General features: G+C 40.8%; 1 protein-coding gene across 1 annotated transcript; it reads left to right on the forward strand.

Annotated features, from left to right (window-relative positions):
* The first annotated feature begins 11,426 nt into the window (after nucleotides 1-11,426).
* On the forward strand, nucleotides 11,427-15,337 carry LOC113018213 (uncharacterized). The gene is made up of 4 exons (XM_026161281.1): nucleotides 11,427-11,481; nucleotides 13,556-13,611; nucleotides 13,719-14,078; nucleotides 14,250-15,337. Exons 2-4 carry the CDS (start codon nucleotides 13,563-13,565, stop codon nucleotides 14,441-14,443), a joined length of 603 nt encoding a protein of 200 aa, XP_026017066.1. The 5' UTR covers nucleotides 11,427-11,481; nucleotides 13,556-13,562; the 3' UTR covers nucleotides 14,444-15,337.

The raw sequence follows: 15,337 nt of genomic DNA on the forward strand, positions 1-15,337 counted from the left end.
CGTGCATTTAGGGAAAAACTGAACAACTGGCCAAAGATTGGTTCAAGAGAGTCGCTTAAACTGAGACAATTCAGTCATTTTCTGACAGCCTGCAGCAATGCTATGCCATACATCAAAGAACTGCAGGTGTTAAATGACTGTGAAGAGAATCAAAAATTGCTCCAAAAACTTCCTGACTGGGTGACTTCTCGCTGGAATCGTCGCGTCACAGTGCAGTTACGGCAAAAAGAAGAATATCCAAGCTTCAAACAATTTGCTGATTTTGTTGCACAAGAAGCGGAAGTTGCATGCAATCCTGTAACATCATTTCATGCCTTGAAACACACTGAAGAAAGGTCAGCTAGAGACATAAAGCGTCCAAAGGCTAATGCATACATCACAAATGTGAAAGCATCAGAGAGAACAACCACACGATACAGCGGAGTGGAGAACAATTCAAATGAGCCTGATATAGAAAGAAAAGCAAATGCTTTGCCATCAAACTCAGTCACATGTATTTGCTGTGAAGAAAGCCATTCTATTCACAAATGCCAGACCTTTGCTAAAATGTCCGTGGAGAACAAAAGAAAGTTCATACCTGACAATAACCTGTGCTTTGGTTGTCTCAGAAGAGGACACAATTCAAAAGACTGTAAGCGCAAGGCGACTTGTGGGGTTTGTAAAAAACATCATCCAACAGCTCTTCACGAAGACCGTCCAAAGACTCCAGTGAACACATCATCACATAGAATGCAGGCAGAAGAAAACATATCTGCACTTTCTTGTTGCATGGACAGAGGAGATGGTGGGAGCACATCCATGATCGTGCCTGTGTGGGTTTCTTCAACCACCACTCCAGAGAGAGAGACCTTAGTGTATGCTCTATTAGATACACAGAGTAGCAACACTTTTGTAGATCAAGGGGTATGTGAGGAGATGGGGATGAGTTTAGAGCCAGTGAAGTTAAAGCTAACCACTATGATGGGAAGAGATTCCATTGTTCAGAGCGAAAGAGTTAGTGGGCTCAGAGTTAGAGGGTTTTCCTCCAAAAGCTTTATCAACTTGCCACTTGCCTATACCAGAGACTTCATCCCACTTGAACGTTCACACATTCCCACCTCTGAAACTGCCAAAAGATGGGAACATCTAATCAGAATAGCACAGGAGATGCCTGAGTTAATGGATTGCAAGGTCGGGCTGTTAATAGGCTACGACTGTCCTAGAGCACTGGCACCACGGCAAGTAATCGTGGGAGGTGACGAAGAGCCATATGCAATCAAGACAGACCTGGGCTGGAGCATTGTTGGCAGTTCACAAAAAATGGCAACATCAGCAGAAGTGACAGGCCTGTGCCATCGCTTATCTGTTAAGGAACTTCCACCCTTGACACCAGCCACCATCATCAGAGTGCTTGAGTCAGACTTCAAAGACACAGCTCCTGGAGAAAAGAGCATATCACAAGATGACATACAGTTCATGCAACTGCTAAATGAGAAAATACACCAGAATGCTGATGGGCACCTAGAGATGCCACTTCCCTTTAACCCTTTAAGACCTACCATAGAACCAAGTCCGCCAGAGCTTATATTATATTTTTACATGCTGTGGAGCCATTTTTGGGAGCATTTCAAGTTGCTATACATCAATACAACCATTATAGCCCAAACTTTAATAATATGTATTCATTAAGTGCATAGTAATTACATAAAATTGCAAAAAAATGCAATAAACTACAAAAAAAAATTGAAAATCGCTTTTGTTTTGTTTACATATATTTCTAGTTAGAGAAATTTAAGAGGCTTATCCCTCAAAACTGTAAATACAAAAAAGTTGCACAAACTAGTTTCCCACCACAGGAAATTTATTTTAAGTGTCTTCATAGTTTTATTTTTGAAATACACCAATTTTTATATACTGCAGGAAAAACGAAAATAAATATTATAGTGCAAATTTGCAAAATAACAGCATATGCATCAAAATAAACTATTTCCAGCAGTGCAATATGAGTCCTAAGCATCCCAGAAACGACACAGAAAGTCATAAACTCAAACATAACTTTTAAAAACACAAGTATAGGCTCATAAGGCCCCGATCGTAAAAAACTACATTTCCGCAAAATGACGTCACTTCCGGTTTCGGGCAGGTCATGCGGTCATGTGATAGTTCGCGCTGATGGACGTAGGAAGTGTTACAAACAGCTGATCGGATCGGCGAAGCGTGTTTCTGGAATATCATGTTTTTGTTGCTGCAAGTGATTTTTATGCAGTTTTTGCAAAGCTATATGTGGAAGGAAACTGTGACCTAGGACAAGCTGATGGCATAAGATGTAAGTACAACTCCTCCAGTTTCATATGCAAAAAAAATGATTGCGCTAGCTTACGTGGTTGCAGAGCTACCGGGATTTAAAAATAGTTACGCAAAACAGAGCGTGCCCGCTCCGATCGGCTGTAAAGGGTTAAGGCACGCCCTCAGCTGCCAGAAAATAAGCGTCTGGCTCTGGTGCGACTTAAGCACCTGAAAGGGAAGTTTGAGAAAAATCCCAAATTTAAGGACGATTATGTAAGGTTCATGGACAATGTCTTCAAGGACGGTGATGCTGAAAGAGCTGAAGATGATCCCAGGGAAGGAAATATGTGGTATATTCCACATCAAGGCATCTATCACCCGAGAAAACTGGAAAAAATCAGGGTTGTGTTTGACTGCTCTGCAAAGTACAGTGGCACAGCTCTGAATGATCACCTCTTGACTGGACCTGATCTCATTAACAGTTTGACTGGAGTACTCTGCCGATTTCGCCAACACCCAATTGCAATCATCTGTGATGTAGAGAAGATGTTTCACAGATTTCATGTAAACAGAGAGGACAGAAATTACTTGCGATTCCTGTGGTGGGAAAATGGTGAAACAAACACAGAGCCAAAAGAATATCGCATGAAAGTCCATCTTTTCGGGGCCGCATCCTCACCAGGCTGCGCAAATTATGCAATGAAGTATCTTGCGAGCCAAAATGAAAGGGAACATCCCACAGCAGCCAACTTCATCAGAAGTAGTTTCTATGTTGATGATGGGCTAATCAGTGTAAAAACTGTGAATGCAGCCATTGAACTAGTGAGAGATGTGCGGAAGGTGTGTGCAAAGGCAAGACTAAGGCTCCACAAGTTCATATCCAACAACAGAGAAGTCCTGGAGTCAATTCCACATAGTGAACGAGCTAGTGGAGCCCAGGATGTGGACATCAGTCATCATGAACTCCCAGTTCAGACTGTGTTGGGAGTAAGGTGGAGTGTAAGCAGTGACACCTTCTCCTTTAAAGTTGCCCTGGAGGAGAAACCAGTAACACGACGGGGAATTCTGTCCATTATAGCCTCTGTGTTTGACCCATTAGGCTTCTTGGCTCCTTTCCTTCTAATAGGAAAGAAAATTCTACAGGAAATGTGTCTAAAGAGCATTGGATGGGATGAGCCACTGCCTGGTGAATTGAAGCCACAATGGGAGAGTTGGGTCACTGATCTGAAGAACCTGCAGAGACTCCAAATCCCAAGATGCTTTGTACCTGAAAGCCTTGGGAAAGTCCAGAGAATAGAACTCCACCACTTTTCAGATGCGAGCAATCGTGGGTATGGTCAGTGCTTATATGTTCGGGTGATGAGTGAAGACCAAGTGCATTGCTCCTTAGTCATGGGCAAAGCGAGAGTTGCACCCACAAGAGTTGTAACCATACCAAGGCTGGAATTAACAGCAGCAGTGGTGTCCTCAGCAGTCAGCAGAATGCTAAAAGAGGAACTGGAGCTCAAAATTGACCAAGAGTATTTCTGGACTGATTCACAGGTGGTTTTGGGCTACATTAACAACGAAGCTCGCAGATTTCACGTTTTTGTTGCTAATAGAGTGCAAAGAATCAGAGAAGCAACTGATCCTGCACAGTGGCACTATGTTGACACCAATCAAAATCCAGCGGATCACGCTTCCAGAGGCCTCACAGTAGCGGAACTGATCAATTCAAATTGGCTCATTGGACCTCATTTCCTGTGGGAAAGAGAGTTTGTCACACCAGACTCAACTCCAGACCTTCTGGTAGGTGATCCAGAGGTCAAAACGACACAAATACTACAAACAAAGGTAGTAGAGGACAGGAACTTCTTGGAGAGACTCAAAAGGTTCTCAAAATGGCATACAGCAGTAAATGTAGTTGCTAGGATTCAGCAACTAGCCAAAAGAGCCAGAATACAACTAGGAAATAGAAAACTATCGAAAGAGGGTGAAAGGCTCAATAAACCATCCACTCTTGAACGCCCTATACATAAATTAGTGGTCCTAATAGAAAGTAACTAGAATGTTCCAGTGGAACTTCTTTAAAACTGTGTATGGGATGGTTAAAGTATTAGGATTGACTTGCAAGTTTATCACAATTAAGTACTGTTTGGTTCTGTAAATTCCTAGATTTATTCAAATTATTTACAGATTTCATAAATCATAGTAATTTGGTGGGGGTGTAACTGTCCCTGAGACAGTTAAAATAAAGTTGGTTATTTCATGTTTCTGTGATAGATTCATGCTTAATTTAGTTCATTTATTTACAAGATAAGATGATAAAAGTGTAACATTAATTAAAAAACATGTCTAAAATATGTGATTACAAAATATGGGTTTGTTAAATATGTAAAGTGCTGTAAAGTTTGTATGAGGTAAAGTTTGTAATTGTCACATGACCAGAGTTTGGTTGAGAGCACAACCATGGCATTGTGGAGCTAGCATGGATACATGGCTACCGATGCATCTACAGCCTCAGCGTTAATGTTATTCTGCATGTGGTCCAAGAGGCGCACACGGTATGGTTTCATGTATATTGTTTGTATAATGTTGCATACGTGTTCTACACTGGTAATGAGAGGACATTTTTGTGATATCCATTTGTGGCGGAGGCGGGGCCCCGGGCGCGGCTGCAGGGGAGGAGTGGTGCAGTGGGCTCAACGGGGCGGTACGGGAGATGCTGGTAAGAACAGCTGACGGTGATTATGGACTGACGATGGTTTTTCCCTCCCCTGTTTTATAGTGAGAGGGAGAGCGGTGGCGAGAGGAAGAGCACGACACACGTCAGCTGGGAACGAGCTGTCAGTCTATGTGAAAAGCATAAACCTGTGAAACGTGTGAATAAATGTGGAACTTGGCAATAACAACCTGCGTGTGCGTGTACCTGTGCCTCGTGTATTCCACACCATTATTGTGCATTTTTTCTGTTCTGCTTGCACAAGACTGTTTATGGACACTGATATGAGAGACTGATAAGCTCAAAACATTTATGTTGTAAACTTTGTGTTTCTTCAGTTTTCACGGTGTCTGAAGACAATAAGAGAGAGAGAGAGAAATAAATTTCCGAAGACATTAGTATGATGCGTGGCCATTCTTTGTTGGACCCCTGTAGTTACAGTGGCTTCTCTCGACCCACTAGCCACCCATCGTGTGTTGACTCTCCTCCGGGACCCACCCACCCGAGGGAAGTACGCCGCCCTTAAGGAGCTGCTTCTTCGGCGCTATGCCCTCACGAACGCAGAGCGAGCCGAGAAGCTCCTCTCCCTCTCAGGCCTGGGTGGCGGTACGGCTCTCGAACTGATGGAGCACATGCTATCCTTTCTCGGACCGGACGACGGGGGATTACTCTTCGCCCACATCTTCCTTCGACAGCTGCCGGCGGCCGTGAGAGCCGGCCTCGCCAACTCTCCGCTTCTGGGCACGAAGGATTATCGCTCCCTGGCTGAGGACGCGGATCGTATTCTCCTGGCTACCCGCTGGCCTGAGGCAGTGCCTCTGGCGTCCACTACAGCAGCAGCAGTGGCCAGGGCATTTTTGTCAACGTGGGTTTCGCGTTTCGGTCCCCCCGCCGACATTACCTCAGACAGGGGCCCCCAGTTCGTTTCCGAGCTTTGGTCTGCCATGGCTGACGGCCTGGGGGTCAAGGTCCACCGCACCACTGCGTACCACCCGCAGGCCAACGGGATGTGCGAACGTTTCCACCGGTCGCTTAAGGCCACGTTCCGTGCTTCTCTCACAGATGGCAACTGGGTTGACCGCCTTCCATGGGTTTTACTGGGGTTGCGCTGCGCGGTTAAAGAAGACCTTGGGGTTTCCCCGGCTGAACTTGTCCTTGGTCAGCCCCTCCGGGTCCCCGGGGAATTCTTGCCTGAGAGCCCACCCCCGTGCTTCGCTCCCTCTGTGCTGTCTCTCCGTCCCCCAAGAGACTCGTTTTCTCTTCCTGGCCCAGTGCACCATTGTGTGCCTGACACCTTTGTTCCGAGGTCGTTGGACTCTTCGCAGTTTGTTTTTGTCAGGCATGACGCTCATAGGCCTCCGCTGCGTCCACTGTATGACGGCCCCTTTTGGGTTATTCAACCGGGCCGGAAGCATTTCCTTTTGGATTTTGGGGGTCAGCAGGAGGCTGTTTCTATTGACAGACTTAAACCAGCACATGTGCTTCTGGATGACCAGGTGGTGCCGGCTCAGGCCCCCCGCCGTGGCCGCCCGCCTTCCACTGGACTGGACAACCCTGCTTCTTCCTCTGGGAGCGCCCCCCACCTGGCGGGGCCCGAGCTATCTTCAGTTTTTCCTGACCGCCCGTGCCAGCCTGGCCCTCAGGCTCGTTTCCCCTCCGCCAGCTCTCCACCTCCCCGGTTCAGCCGTTCTGGACGTTTAATTAAAGCAAGGGTTCTGGACTGGGGGATGACCCTACTGGGTGTTCGGGGGGGGGGCATGTGTGGTGGACCACTGGAGGGCTCCACTCACACCCAGTTCTCAGGAAGTGTTGTTGCTGTGTTTTGGAGGGAAAGTGTTCAGTTCTGTGGTGATGAGTAATAAACGAGCAGTGTTTATCGAGAGCTCTCGTGTCGTCTGTGTTTACCTCCACAGTAGAATAAAAACAGAACAAGCTTTATTTTATCAATTCTTCTCAGTCTATAGATTCTTTTTTTCAGTCAAAGGGACACAAATAACAGCTGCTGTCTGTTTACCTGCTGGAGTTTAGATTGAGTAATTTAAGAATGCAGCATCTTTTAGGGACCTTGTACTTGAATGTGCACACACAACAAGTCAGTAGTTAAACATGGTTAGATTATTTAAATATCAAATGATGATCAGATGAACAGACCATTACCAAAGTGGTGTCTCTGTTCCTGAAGTTTTACATCTCATAATGTTTAAATGACCGGCTTCACGGTTAATTTGTTATTTTTGAAACACATTGGAACACACTCACTCATGTGAAACACATAGTAGCTGGGATTTAAAACATTGCATTTAGTTTTTTTTAAAAGCAAACTCACTCTGCTTTTAGAAAAGGATTAACTGTGATTAGAACTGTGGTTAAAACTCTGAGGAGCAGCTAAAATCTTTCCTTCTTCAACATGTCCCTTTTGAGTTAAATGTAAACATCTAACACCTTTGAATCTGTGGAGTAAACATGCCCTGAGAAATATGCCATTGTGTTGTGCTGCCTGTGTTTAAGATGGACACACCCTGTGCACAGGCACGTTACCAGGATGTCCATAAATGGTCAAAAAGAAGCCTTCAACTTGTTTGTGATGTCTGTGTGTAAAATGTGCTCATTAATGCACCAGTGCCACAATTTGTTTTCCAATATGAGTCATCTCACCCCACATTAGCTCATCATGGTATGAATGCCATTTTACTTCAAATAAATGACTGACTGAGAAAAGCAGAGGGACCTTTAGTCCAATGGGAAAGAAACAACAACAACACAGATTTGTTACTGGAAGCTTTTTTTTTATTAACCTAAATAAAGTTAAACATAACACATTAAATCACTCACTTAAACAAATAAACTCAGCTTAATATACTAAACCACAGATTTATATAGATTTCATTTGGTTTTGCTATTAAGATCATACATCATGATATTTTTAACGCGCTGATGCATACTGGTCACTGGAGTGGACAGCTACTAAAACGTACATATCTCTTTAATGCACTGGTTTCTATGGTGGAACTGCATATTAGCCTTTAGAGTGCTCTCTGCTGCCATACTCCATTGAGGTCAATTCAGTGTTCAGTTAGTGCAACTGCAAGTAAATTTCCTCGGAATCAAAGATGGCAGACAAACTGCCACCCCTCCCGACCACTGCTTGCATATCCTGTCAATCCTTCTATGCTAGAAGATACCAACAGGTAAAAAAATATATGACAATATGCAGTAACATCTGGGAAGGATATTATCTGTTTGGAATAAGAAATTGTTATGTCTAATATGTAGAAAACTACGATAAACCATGTGTCCAATGAAGTGGACATCATGCATTACCCACTATATTTTTTTAACATAAGTCATAAGTTGCTTCACTGTTTCTTGGGACTGTTTGGTTATAAGTAAGCATATAATTGTTACATTTAAAAGCTACTCATTTAAAATATATATTTCTGTGCAGATCAGCTATAGTTTGAGTTACTATAATAATTATTTTATCATATTTTGTAGACTTCAAATGCAGCAAAGAATAAGGCAGCGTACAGAATAGTCCAGGAAATTCCATCCAGCTCCAGTGATGATGATTTCATTGATGAGTGCAGTGATGATGAGTTTAGTGATAAGTCCAGTGATGATGAGTGGCTGCCAGAGAAGAACAGAGACATAGGAGCTACTTATGATGTAGACACAGACAGTCAGGGTACAGAAAGTGAGAATGATGAGGCCCAGGATGAAGAGGAAGGTCAGCATGATCAGGGAGCTGTGATGAGCACATGACACTTGACCATACTGAAGCCCGCAAAAATGTTTGGAAAGTCCAAAACAATGACTTTGATGGAGACGTGCCTCCTATCTAGGAGAGTGGAAATTGAATGTGGAGGGGATGGATCCCATAGATTTCTTCAGACATCTGTTTCCAGTGGATCTAATTGATAATATAACATATAACACCAACTTGTATGCTCTACAAAAAGGGAAAGAAAATTTGCCAGTAACAGGAGAAGAGATGCAGGTTTTTAGGGATCAACCTGATCATGGGGTACATTCGGTATCCTAGGGCACGAATGTACTGGTCTAGTGAGGACGGTCTTCGTCTTGGAATAGTTGCAAGTGCCATGTCTGTAAACAGATATGAGCAAATCCTGAGATACCTGCACTTTGTAGATAACTTGACTTACCAGCCAGCAAACACAAACAGGCTCTTCAAAATAAGACCAATTCTATGTGCTCTTAAGGAGACATTCAAGGCAGCAGCAGACCCTGATGAATTTCAGTCAGTAGATGAGCAGATAATTCCTTTCAAAGGCCTACTGTCAAGGGAGTTCAACTTTTTTTTCATGTCTTGAGAAGAATAAAAACACTTAAGAAAAAAATCTTGACCAAGTCTTTCATAATTCATGCATCAGAGGGTTAAATAAATAATTTCACATTTTGAGCAAAAAGTCATCATTTTGTTTGTAATGAAATGTATTTTCAAGATAATTGTATCTGTGTTTTTGTGATGTGATGAGCACTTGTGTTTTGGTTTGTTTATGTAACCATGGAGATTAAAAGCCGTTAAGTTGTTTGTAGTGAAATGCATTTTCAAGATAATTGTATCTGTGTTTTTGTGATGTCATGAGCACTTGTGTTTTGGTTTGTTTATGTAACCATGGAGATTATTCAGAGGTTTGTCTCATACTGATTCGTCCAAGCTAAGATAATCATTATATTTACCTGTCAGTCAAGTATCCTGGCCCAACCCAAGCCTCTCAGAGACTGTTGTTAAAGAGATGTTAGAGATACTGAAGAGAACATGTCAATAATCGAAAACTACACAACTGTGACATCTGAGCTCCATTTTCATGTTTCAGTTTCCATAATGAAACTAAAATGTGGTTCTTGACCATAAAAATGTTCAGATAGTAAACAATAAATTGAATTCTGTTAAGGCTACATTCCACTTTATTTACAGGCAGGCTAAATGTCTAAATTATAAAATTTAAGTAATAACATATAACTTTGTATCAGTTAAAAACTGCTTTCTTTCATTGTTAAATTCAAGGTCATTTAGTTTAAAATGAATTGTTGGTTGCTGAAAGTTGTTTACATAGTCACACATAGTTACATAGAGTGTAGTTGCCTCTTAAAAAACTGCATTTGTCATTATCCAGGGGTTTGGGCTTGAATTCCTTTAAAACTGCCTATAATAATTACTTTTATTTATTTTCTAGGTTCTCTATATTTTATGTTGTCTGTGTATTCAGTTCTTGTGATAAGGTAGTTCTGTAGTAATTGTAACAATAGTTGTTACAATAGCTGTTAGAATTTTGTCCTTTTGTCTCTTTCTCTTGATTGTCTGCATCTGTGTTATGTGTAAAAATAGTCCCGTCATTCCCTCACTCTGTCATAGCATCTGTTGACCCTACTTTGTGTGTGTTCCTTGTTATTACTTCCGAAGATTTGTTAATTTGTTAATTTCCTGGGTGTGTGGTTTGCTGGCCTTTTGGTAGTCTTCACTGACGGACATCGGCCAAAATAAAGCCTTGTGTTAACAGAGTTTACCTCTAACCCTACATTTGGGTTCATTAACATCCAGTTTGCTGCAGCCTGTTCGAAGACAAGTTCACAGATGACTACTGACCTCACCTGAAGAGACTATTAGACTAAATCATATGAAACACGATGAAGGACAAATAGTGCTTGTGGCAAGCAGGTTGACAAAGAATAGAACAAAAGCCCACAAACATCCAAAAGAAAACTGGAGGCTGGAGAACTATTCCTGAACACCTAAAAGAAATTATTTGTGTTTCAATAAACTTCTGTACCTATTTCACATTTAATATTTCTTGTGGCGAAATGTAAAGGAATGAGGAGTGGCTCAAGACTTTTGCACAGTGCTGTACTATAAGGTATGGCTCTCTCTTTTAGTAAATGTTATGTCAATAAACTAAATGTAGTAAAACTAGACATTGAAATATCAGCGCATGTATATAGAAGATTTAGATTATAGATGGGATGCAGTGATGTCATCTACCACATGATCATCTTAGCTATAAATCAGTGACTTTTGACTCATTGTGGTCACCTTGTTAACTGCAAATAGATCAAGCAGGTATAATCAGGGAAATTTATTATAACATTTCTGTCATCATAATGTCAGATTTTATCACTTCTCGTATGTTGATGCAACAGCTGTCTTAATTCAAACTATAATGATGATCAGATGAAAAGTCTGCTTTTTTTCCCATGTTATCTTATCTGGGCCTACAGCCCAGTGCTAATTCAGGTTTTTCAACATTTTTTTCATTCTTCTTTTGGCAAAGACCACATAACCTGTGAGCTGTAGCCAAAAGTGAAAGTTTAAAGAGAAATGAAGTCAAGTTTGAACAAGTAGTGAGGTGATGATTGGCTGATCAGCAAACCGGCGGCAGATCACTCCGCCTACTGTGAGGCAATATAAAAGCAGGAGTCAGAGTAAACTGCAACACTGGAAGGACTTGTTAAAGATAATAAACAGTTTGCAAATGAAAGAAGAGGAGAACACTGCTGTATGTATTATATATTTTAATGTATTTTTTTCTTCGTTTCTTTTCTGGCAGCACGGTGGCACGGTGGTTAGCACTGTTTCCGCACAGCAAGAAGGTCCTGAGTTCAATTCCAACATCAGGCCGGGGTCTTTCTGTGTGGAGTTTGCATGTTCTCCCCGTGTTTGCGTGGGTTCTCTCCGGGTACTCCGGCTTCCTCCCACCGTCCAAAGACATGCATCTTGTGGGGATAGGTTGATTGGATAATCCAAATTGTCACTAGGTATGAATGTGAGTGTGAATGGTTGTCTGTCCCTGTGTGTTGGCCCTGCGACAGACTGGCGACCTGTCCAGGGTGTACCCCGCCTCTCGCCCTATGACAGCTTTTTCTCCTTCTGGTCTGTTTTTATGTTTATTTGTATCAATTATCCATACAACATAAACCTGAATGCATGCAATGCCAGTGTGTCATATTTGAAACATACAGTGTTTTGTGAGTTTTTGAGACTTCCACATCATCTGTGTATTTTTCCCCCCTGAGAAATCTAAATATTTGCACAATATATTTTTAAGCAATTAAAAAAATGTCAGATGCAGCAAATATGATACAAATTAAAAGCCAAAAATGAAAATTACAATTTCTATTTTTTCTTTAATGTTTTTGTTTGTTTGTTTGTTTGTTTTTTCCACTATGGTTCATTAAAATCTTGAACCAGAAATTTCTGGCGATTATTTCATGGTTGACGTTTTACATGGTTAGACAATCATTTTCTCAAGCAGTGAGGTATGAAAGGTTAATTTATCAACACTTTGATTTGAATACAAAAACATACACAATCAGGCAGTCGGACTTTTAAAAACTTTAAATTCAATTCCCAAGCGTAGGAAGGACTAGGGAAGAGTAAAAAAAAAGAGGATTGAGAGGCGTGGGATTTTTGCAGCTTGGCAAACCTTACCACGTTGTAGGCTAGCCAAGAAATATATTATTTCAATTTTTTTTCACTGTTGGAGGTGTTCCAACAGGATAAACAGCAGCCACTAAAAGAGCAGCACAATTAATATAGACACACAGAGGCAGACTTCAAACTCCCAGAACAAAAACTGCAGAAAGCTGCAGGAGTCAGTGTGTGTCAAAATATGTCAAATGTTACAAACACTGCCATAGCCAATTTTGAAAAATCTTTTTAATAAATTCTGAAAGTTTGTCTGGGTACAAATTCTGGAAATGGCTAAAAGTTTGCTAAAAAGCGTCAATTTCACGGTGATTGAACATGCTGCAAATGTAAACTTTAAAGATAAAATATTGTCACTGTGTGAAAATTATTCTTATTCTATTCAAATTTCAGGTGGATATTGTGAACCTGCTAAGAAGAGCACATTAAAATATAAAATATGCATCTCTGTTGTCATAAGATGGTCTTATCTAACAGGTCTGACCTTATGCTTAACTAAAATATAAGTAATTAGTAAAAACAAACATAGCAAGGTAAAGGGCAGAGCCAGTTAACTTTATAATATCCTCATCCACCTAACAAGAAAAGTATGTGGCTGCTTGACACAAGCTATCCATGCCAAATAAAAGTTAACAAAATTCTGATTAACTGGTAAGGTTTGACTAATTAATACAAAGAGTCTAGTTATAAAATAACCAATATCCAAAAAACATTTGTTCTACATTAACTGCTGCTTTTTTTTAAAACAATGGTTGGTGGCTTATTGTGCTGTAAGCTAGTAATCAATATAGTATACTGTAGTGTAGTAATTACTTATAGAAAAGCTATTTATATGTTAACTTGCGTTCAATTCCCCTTTTGTATCTTAATGTGACAGGAAAAACATTTTGTCAGCCCTGAAAACTTTAAAATGTGAAATATTTTCAGAATAAATTAAAGTGCCGGTTTTTCTTCTGGTTGCTTCCATTGCAGTGGTTGTAGTTCATGTAGTTTTGGTCAGTCAGTGTAAAAATCAGGATCATGAACAGGATCAGATGTTGTAATGACTGAATGAAGTCAGACTGTAGATTTTCCTTCTTCTAGCTGTACTGACTGACCTTTGACCTCATGTGTTGATGACTCTTCACCTCTGTCTCCTCTCACAGGGAGAAGATGATCTGCAGGATCCTGCTGCTCATCATCCTCACCTCGTGTGTCTCTGGTTAGTTTACAGCTTCACTTTATGAACTCCAAATAAAGCTCAACAACAGATTTGTTCCAGTTCTCAGTGTGTCTGCTCCTCTCTTTCCCTCTCTGTCTCCTCAACAGGATCATTTGTAGTCAATGTGACACAGACCTGCTATCAGGCAGAGGAGAACCACAACATCACACTGAAGTGGACGTTCACCACCAAACCTGACAGATCCTGGACCTACATCTTCATCCTCTGTAACCTGATAACTGAGGATAAACTCTCAGTCCTGTATCAGGTTCATGAAGGTGTTGAGGTGTCAGAGTCTCAGGATGAAAAGTTTTCAGGACGAGTCCAGAGTGACAAAGACGCCCTCAGAGAAGGACGAATCAGACTTCAACTGTCCAGACTCAGGACTGATGACTCGGGTCTGTACCTGTGTGAGGTCAACACTGATTATGGCTTCAGTGTTGGAAGATGTCGACTAAACGTGACTGGTGAGATTATGCAGTAAAACATTTATATCATGTTTAGCAGAACTTTGCATAAATAGAAATGCTCTGTTTGTCCTTTACAAATTTGTTGTGAAATGAATTCTAATATTTGTTCTTTAAAAAAACAAACAAAAAAACCCTTAAATGAATCAAATTTGTTTGGTCTCTCTGCAGCAGTGCCGGATTGTCCTGAATGTGAGAGAAAACCGGAGACATCAAACACAGAAATTCAACAATTCACAGGTGTCTACTGTGGACTGTCAGCAGTTGTGCTACTTTTCTGCTGCTTTTCTTTCATTTACTATCTGCATAGAAAACAGAATTTTTACTCAAAGCTCAGTGATGCATGTCAGTCAGTTTCCAGATGATCAGTAGAAACAGTCTGAGTGTTTAATAAGACATGTTTTACTTTAAGTGCTCTTTGCAAGTGTTACATGTAAGGCCAGAAATCGAAAAATTTCCAAGTCAGTTTTTTTTTTAAATGACATTAAAAATGTCATGGCCATGAGATACAAGCTCTGATGTATTTCAGTATACAAACCTTCAAAGTTGTATTTTGCACAGGTGATATTAAACTGTCAATGGTGAGACATCCCTTTTCCCAGAGTTGAACATCATAAAGGTAAGACTCGTATAAGCTAAAAAACTGCAATGATTCAATGAAATCTGTTTAACATCCTGATGGATGTACTCATGTAGGTTCAAGCTGATAAAAACTGCATTTTAGTTGTTATATAACAGAGAGTGCATTAGGACACATGCTGGTCTGAGAATAAGTGTCATGATACACAATAATGGACATCAAATGGAAGTTTTTTATCCTCTGTTTTTTGTTTGTTTGTTTAAGACACGTCATCATATTGTCACTCATCAGACAGATGATGAAATGTGCACTGTGTTCACTTTACGGTAATCATGCAGGGAAACACCTCTACCTCACGCAGCACATGCAGACATAAATTCAGTGTTTAATGTTTTTACTGTTGTAATGTTGAAAGGATTCAGATTAATCATGTTAACAATGATGACGATCTGACGTGTTGTAAACTGTCATGGAGTTGTGTGTAGCAAAGGACATTATACTTAATATTATGTACATATCATGTAACCAACAGACATCTCTACAGGTTCACTTATATCTGTGTTAAATTTAGAGTTAAACACAGCTGGTAGAGCTCCTGTGGCTCTCAGTCCAATGTACAAAAATGTCTGTCCCAAAATCTCTTGAAGTAAAGGTTTAATGACTTATTTTGTAAAAAGAA

Source organism: Astatotilapia calliptera, unplaced genomic scaffold (assembly GCF_900246225.1).
Source record: "Astatotilapia calliptera unplaced genomic scaffold, fAstCal1.2 U_scaffold_5, whole genome shotgun sequence".
In the NCBI taxonomy this organism is placed as follows: Eukaryota; Metazoa; Chordata; class Actinopteri; order Cichliformes; family Cichlidae; genus Astatotilapia; species Astatotilapia calliptera.

What these genes read in the sequence shown, in the direction of transcription:
- LOC113018213 (XM_026161281.1), top strand. Translation starts at nt 13,563, where the DNA reads ATGATCTGCAGGATCCTGCTGCTCATCATCCTCACCTCGTGTGTCTCT. An exon ending in CCTCACCTCGTGTGTCTCTG is followed by an intron (nt 13,612 to 13,718) that starts GTTAGTTTACAG and finishes TCTCCTCAACAG; the next exon opens with GATCATTTGTAGTCAATGTG. An exon ending in ATGTCGACTAAACGTGACTG is followed by an intron (nt 14,079 to 14,249) that starts GTGAGATTATGC and finishes GTCTCTCTGCAG; the next exon opens with CAGTGCCGGATTGTCCTGAA.